The 7,181-nt window shown below is 49.6% G+C and overlaps 1 protein-coding gene across 1 annotated transcript; it reads right to left on the bottom strand.

Annotated features, from left to right (window-relative positions):
* Positions 1-1,691: 1,691 nt before the first annotated feature.
* LOC123189651 (endoglucanase 12) lies at positions 1,692-5,505 on the bottom strand. The gene is made up of 4 exons (XM_044602114.1): positions 4,938-5,505; positions 3,913-4,220; positions 2,458-3,228; positions 1,692-2,371 (listed from the first exon to the last, which is right to left on the bottom strand). The coding sequence occupies exons 1-4, from the start codon at positions 5,302-5,304 to the stop codon at positions 1,958-1,960; spliced, it is 1,860 nt and encodes a 619-aa protein (XP_044458049.1). The 5' UTR covers positions 5,305-5,505; the 3' UTR covers positions 1,692-1,957.
* Between the last annotated feature and the right edge of the window lie 1,676 nt (positions 5,506-7,181).

The following is a 7,181-nucleotide window of genomic DNA, read 5'->3' as shown; positions in this document are numbered from 1 at the left end:
CTATTAAAAGGATGCCATAATATCCCTTAGTTTCCAATGGGACCCCGCTGCCACGGGAGGGTAGGACAAAAGATGTCATGCAAGTTCTTTTCATAAGCACGTATGACTATTTACGGAATACATGCCTACATTATATTGATGAACTGGAGCTAGTGCCGTATTGCCCTAGGTTATAACTGTCTCATGATGAATATCATCCACCAAGTCATCGATCTAATGCCTATGAATTTATCTTATATTGTTCTTGCTAAGTTCCTACTGCTATCGTCACTAGTGCGCTTGCTACAAAACTATTGCTATCACTGTTACCGTTACTGTTACTGCTGTCACTATTATCAAAATTATCATATTACTTTGCTAGTGATCACTTTGCTGCAGATAATTAATCTCCGGGTGTGGTTGAATTGACAACTCAGCTGCTAATACCTTCAAATATTCTTAGGCTCCCCTTGTGTCGAATCTATAAATTTGGGTTGAATACTCTACCCTCGAAAACTGTTGTGATCCCCTATACTTGTGGGTTATCAGCAAGCACCCATAAGTAGGCTCGGTTACAAAGCAGCAGCAGAGTGTCAACGAAAATTGCCTAAACATATAAGATTTTTGAATTATTAGGATATTAGGCAATTTTTTATTAATTTTAATCCAGATTAACATCATCAGTGGAATACTAACATGGCAAGTCGCATACCACATACTAGGGACATCTAGCATGTACAGATATTAACCAAAGGCACATGTTAACGGAGAGAGGTTCAGAACATACGAGTTCACTAGAAACTCCGGTGCAATAGCATCGCCAACCATGGTGGTGAAGACCAAGTCATCGGCTGTCGTAGAGAAAGTAGTGGAAGCACGCAGATAGGGCTCGATGACGTAGTCGAACTTGAGCGAGAAGTCACGTCGTGCCGTTTCCCAAAAACCTTATCGCCCCTCATCTCGGTGCATATTCTCATGGGACACACGGATTCAGAGGTCTTCTCTCCCGTACGGTCGTGCACGCGGTCGTCAGGATGGGATCGCCAAAAAAGCAACTCACCACAAGGAACTCTGCGAGAGTGTATGTTCTATCTACTGCTATCTGTTAGGTGTACTCTCCCTCCTCTGTATTTCTTTTATATGGAGAGGACATGTGGGAGTGTGAAGAGATCCAACTGACATGTGGTGGGAAAAACTCTCTCAAAGTACAAAATGTGTCAATAATGAGCTCGAGTGTTGCGTACACCCATACACCCAAAACTGGGTAGTAGATTATCGTGCAAAATTTTAGTTCTTTCAACAAGGCATATAACATTAGCCTGAACACGAACTCAATTCATGAGTCATGTCGCAACGCGCACGTGACGCGGCATGACATGGTGTGAAGTGAAGTGAGTGAGTGAGCATGCGTGATGTTCCTCTTTTGAGGAGTCAAGCTTGAGGAGGCATATAAGGAGTTAAATTAGAAGGGGTCGGCTAAAGATGCTCTTAATTCCCTTTCCCCTTCTCTCGCTATTCAACCAAACAGTGAATTATATGCCTTGTATTATACTCCTTATATTGTAGTTTTCTTTCATCAAGTCTTATACGACTTATACCTCTCCCATTCCCTGTCACTAATTCCCGCGAACCGATAGTGCTAGATTCTTCAGATATTTATTTTGTTCATTGCAAAGCGGCTAGAGAGCGATCGAGCATTGGAGATGGCATGATACTGTGAACACTTACTCCATTAGTTCTTCTCTGGGAATCAACAAGTATCCATTAATTGTCCATACCCAAATTGTGCACAAGAAACATCTACAGTAGTACAGGCCATGCGTGAGGCATGCCACCGTCGTATCGCGCGCCACGGTTAACGTGTGTACGTATAATACAAAAGAATTTTACATGATGGCCAGAAAATTGCACTACCAACCGAACCTGATCGATCTGCTCAACGCCGGCGTAAAAACCGGCCGGCCGGGCAGAGCTCTCCTCACGGCTTCCACGTGGCCGGCGGCGGCGGGGCGGCGGGGAACATGGGCGGCACGGCGGAGAACATGGTGTTCTTGTCGACGGCGCCGACGCCCGTGCCGCGGCCGCTGTTGGTGATGGCGACGAGCGCGGCGACGAGCCCGGCGTTGCCGACCAGCGTGGGCTCGTTCTGCGCGTAGCTGATCCTCGCGTCCTTGAACTTGTCGTTCTTGTCCGGGCCGCCGACCATGGCGCCGACGAGCACGTGAGGGTCGGCCTTCTTGGAGTCGCGCCACTTGTTGCCGCCGGTGCACGAGTACTTGATCCCGTTCTTGGGCGTGGACGCCCCGCGGTGGTGCAGCCGCTTCGGGTACTTCTTGCCGTACCCCACCACGTAGCTCATCTTCATCGGGTTGTCCCCAAGAATGTAGTTCAGCTGCTCGACCACCATGACACACAGTTAAGCCACGCATTGCATAATTTACCAACGACGATAAGATCGGTTAAAAGAAGAAGAAATACCTGGGATTTGGCGAAGGAGCGGAGGTCGTCGACGGTCATGAAGTTGGGGCCGCAGTACCAGCCGGGGACGTTGACGGACTCCATGTAGTCGGCGTAGAGCGCGGCGAGGAAGGAGTTGGCGACGGCGTACTGCAGCGCCTGGCCCTGGCCGTGGTTGAACTGCGCGAGGCCGCCCTTGGTGAAGTTAAACGCATTGAACTTGGGAAAATACATGCACATGTTCATGCTGGTGACGTTGTGGTATCCCATGAGCGACTCCTCGTAGGGGTAGCCGGGGTTGAGGAACATGCGGAGGCGCGAGAGCAGCAGCGTGGCGCCGGGGAGCTTGTTGTCCCAGCTGAAGACGGAGAAGTCGAGGATGTTGAAGAAGGCCTTGGCGTTCTTGGGGAGACGCGGGTCGGTGGCGAAGCTGATGTAGCTGTTGTTGCCGGTGGCGTAGTACATCCAGGAGGCGCTCCACATGAACTCGTCCCAGTAGCTGGTGGAGTTGTAGTAGTACTCGATGGCCGGGTTGCCCCGCGAGTAGGGGGTGCGCTTCCCGTTGGCGCGCGCGAACTTGTACACCGTCGCCGCGCCCCTCACCAGCTTCTTGGAGTAGGCCGGGTTGTCGCGGAACACGATGGAGGCGGAGGCCAGCGCCGCCGCCACCTCGCCGCCCAGGTCCGGCGCCGCGCTCGCCTGCTGCACCGGCCGCGGGTACGCCATGTCCTCCGGCCGGTTCCAGCAGTAGTGGTCGTCCGGCGTGCTGCCGTTGATCTTGGCAGTACCCACCTGCAGGCACAAGCACGAACGTGTCAAAATTTTCCTTTGTATTTTGCTTTGTGATGGTGAACCGATCGGGTGTGACAAAAATGTGAGCACAAGTTGGAGAGCATCTTCGGATCGGATCGTGAACACCAAAATGAACAGCTACTCTACTACTTGGTACTCTGAATGAGCTGCAGTGAGGATAGTTAAATTGGCTTGGAGAGTTGGGGTAACATGACATGCCCCGCTAAGCACATGTTAGCATGTACTCCCTTTGAACTAAAATTACGACGAGTAAATCGGAACGGAGGGAGTAGATAATTGGGGGTCGAACCCTAGATAGCCTACTGATCTCAAGTGATAAGAGTCAAAGGTTGTTGGCTGTGCCGCGTGCGTGCCCATCAACATTTCTTGCTGGAAAACAAGGCTAGCTGTTGGGCGGTGCACACTGAATCGGCCACGCCAGTCGCATTATTGCACACCCCCTTTCTCTATCTTTATGCTTTCTACATTCAACAGATGAAAAGCACCACTTTAAGCAAAGCTCTCCTCCGTATATGCCTTTTCTAGTTAATGTTCTCAACTGAACTTACTTTCAAATATGATTTCCAAAAAAGTCTCGCTCTTTAAATGCTTGCTTGATGTTTTCACCGTGCGATTTTCAACGAACGGTCGAGATGGACGGACGGAGTGATGGGGAGAGCTCACCTGACTGTAGAGCTTGTTGATGGTGGAGGCGGAGGAGTTGAAGGTGAGCAGCAGGTAGTCGGTTCCCCACTTGATGAGCTCCCTCACGTGGTCGTACTCCCCGATCGCCTTGTACCTGTCGGCGTACTCCACCACCGACCAGCTCAGCAGCGTCATGGAGAAGGCCATCGGGAAGTGGAACTTGATGTTGTCGCCGGCGTCGTAGTACCCGCCCACCAGGCCGCCCTTCACGTCCGGCAGGTCCGCGCCGTCCTTCATCCCCGAGTTCCCGCGCCACGGGATGCCGTTGTTCTTAGGAAGCTTGCCGGCTGTCATATCACCACAAACAGCAAAATGTTCGTTAGATCCATGAACGGTACTACCGAATTCTGAATTTCTGATTACAGTAGACAAGATTAAGCTTGTAAAGCACTCCTAGTAAGAAGCTGACAATTCAACTTGCAAGGCAGATCAGGATCTAGAAATGCGGATGCTTTGCATCTGGCGAGATCCAGAAGCAGAGCATAGGCAAGATCTACCGCGACATCCATGTGCGGGGCTAAGCTAAAGAATGGATCAACTGGCTGGCCTACATGTGCGTGAACGTGCCGAGATTCGTACTTTGAAATTTCCAGAGATTTCTCTGAATATCAGCTTGTCACTTTCTGCGAGGGGGCAGGGACAGACCGTGAGCAGGACGGCATAACATTCCAAGCGTGGGGGTTGCCGTCGTACGCAGCTGTACCCAGCTCCCGATCACAGACTACGTGGTGGTCTCCCTTTCTTTCTCCCTTTTTGCTTGCCATCAAGATCAAGATTCAAGATCAAGGTGTAATTGCGCACTTAAGATCACAGATCAAAACTACGTACAAGATTTAATGTTCTACTGTTACGCAGCGATTTCTACGCGAATTCTTGAGTTCAGACAGACTTGGGACTCGATCAAAGGCGGATCCGCAGAGCACTAGGAATCAGAGAATTGATCATCCATAAGCAGAGCAGAAGCAGAGGAGGTGGAGGAGTGAAGAAGGAGGAGGGGAGCTCACATTTCTGGGCGTTGAAGAAGAGGAGGGCCTTGTGGAGGGCGTCGGTGTACTTGTCGGGGGGCGGGGCGTGGGGCTTCTTCTTGGGGATGTTCTTGGCGATGATGATGGGGAGGCCGATGAGGACGAAGGCGCCGAGGACGGCCCAGAGCATCCACCAGAGGAGCTTGCGCTTGACGACGACGCAGCCGAGGTCGACGTAGCGGTCCTTCTTCTTGGCCTCCGGCGGGCCGAGCAGCCAGCTCTGCTGCGTCTCGTCCAGCTGGTGCTGGTGCTGCAGCGCGCCGCGGTCGATGTCCATGTTGCGGCTCTGGTCGTCCTCCGCGCCGTCGATGTCGAACGCCCCGCCCCAGTGGTTCTGGGAGTGCATGGTGGCTCCCCCCCTCCTGGACGGCCGCCGGCCGCTGGGGCTTTCTTGGTCGGAGTTGGCTCGCGCGCGCGCGGTTTCGGGCGGTCGATCAGCGCATGAACGGCCGGAGCCGGACACCCAGCTGGGGAGTGCTGTGGGTTACTGGCGGTGAGGTGCGGAGGCCGGAAGAAGCTGGGTGTGGTGCGGTGGCCGGGTGGGGAGTTTTGAAGGGGAGGGGAGGGGGGCGGTTGACTTGGAGGAGCTGGGGGAGGCGTGCCACCGTCGCACCCGCACCGTGTGGGGACTGGGAGAGAGTGGGAGTGGGAGGGGAACGAAGGGTTGTTGGGGTCGGCTCTTCATGTGTTAACTTTTTGCCGTGCTGATTTACCGCTTGTGCTGCACTGCTACGGCCACCAACAAAATGATGCGCGCCTTTCTACTAGTTCCAATATTAGCGGTTTTTTAGTGGTTTTTATGCAAAAATGCCTCTTGGAGCTCGGCCTCCATGAAGGCCGGTTTTTGAAAAACACAAAATTCATGAAAATTCATATTTTTACAATTCAAGAAAATTTGAAAAAAATTACAGATATACATGGAGGCATAACACACATGTGCGTAAATTTTTAGGACGAAATACGTTGAAATGAAGGCTGTGCAAAAAAGACAAATCTGAGGCTTTTTAACACATGTTACTATTCATCCTCAAAGACCAGAAATTTGTCTTTTTTCTATAGGTCGCATTTCGAAGTATTTCATCTTGAATTTTTACACACACATACATTTCATCCGTGTATAGTTGCATATTTATTTTCAGAATTTTTTGAAGTCAAAAAGTTTGAATTTTGAATTTTTCAAAAATAAAGGGCTCTATGGAGCTCGGTCACCAAAACACCCTACTCTCTTTTGTAGCCAGTGCTCTCGGCTCAGTAAGTACATACAACACAATAATAACCAAAACCATGTAAACTGAGTATTATGATTGTGTGCATCCTGTAATGCAGTGGCCGGGATAATCTCCTTTTCGAAAAAAAGGTGAATTGAGATTGAATGGTTTGCAGAGGTGATGCCACATCAACCCCTCCCCGGCTCCCCCCTTCCCGCTGGCGTCCTTAGTTCGCTACTCTGACGCAGCGATGCAAGGGGCTAGTTCCTTTGTATTATGCTTTTTTTTCCCTATGTTTTCAGGGTTTGTTATCCAAGCTGCAGTGCCATGGCGGTGGCGATGTGCTAGTGTAGAAAGAAGTTGATTTGGCTCATTTTCCATCATGGCGGCATCTTCTTCTATGTCGGCATAGAGGCAGTGAGAGTACGTGTGTACAAATAAGTTCCTTTCGCTCATTTTCCATTGCGTATGTTTCAAAAATTCAATCATCAACAAGAAACCCCAACATAACACTAAATATTTCCCCCCTTGAGAACAAGTATCACGATTAGTTTCCAGACACTAGTTGCTCTTGAAATTAATCGCCAGGCTAGCTTGGTTGTTTCAGAATGCAATATATGACATAAACGTTTTACTTATACTCAACCAACTCTAAAATGTCGCTTTCTAGCCAACATTTTTCTAGTTATGAACCAATTGTCGTATATGGACCCAATGCGGCTCGAGCCATTCTTGTTTGTCTAATGTTGTCCAAGGAAATGTACTTTTAGTATGCACATCTTATTATTTTAACTAGAAATTATAGTATTTCCATTAATTTTCCAAATAGGATATGTTGCCTTGCCAGCTCCATTACTAGAGCATATGTTTCTACGTTTGTTAAGATTCATCGGTGCACCCACATTAATAGCTGGAAGATTCATCCATGGGATAAGGAGTAGAAAGTGCCTAGCTACTTGTGCTGATACAGAAGATAAAAATGATTACATAAATATTTACACTATATTCGCTGCAG

This window comes from Triticum aestivum, chromosome 2A (assembly GCF_018294505.1).
Source record: "Triticum aestivum cultivar Chinese Spring chromosome 2A, IWGSC CS RefSeq v2.1, whole genome shotgun sequence".
Taxonomy (NCBI): Eukaryota; Viridiplantae; Streptophyta; class Magnoliopsida; order Poales; family Poaceae; genus Triticum; species Triticum aestivum.
Note: the sequence above shows the minus strand (reverse complement) of the source record. Positions and strands in the feature narration are given on the sequence as shown.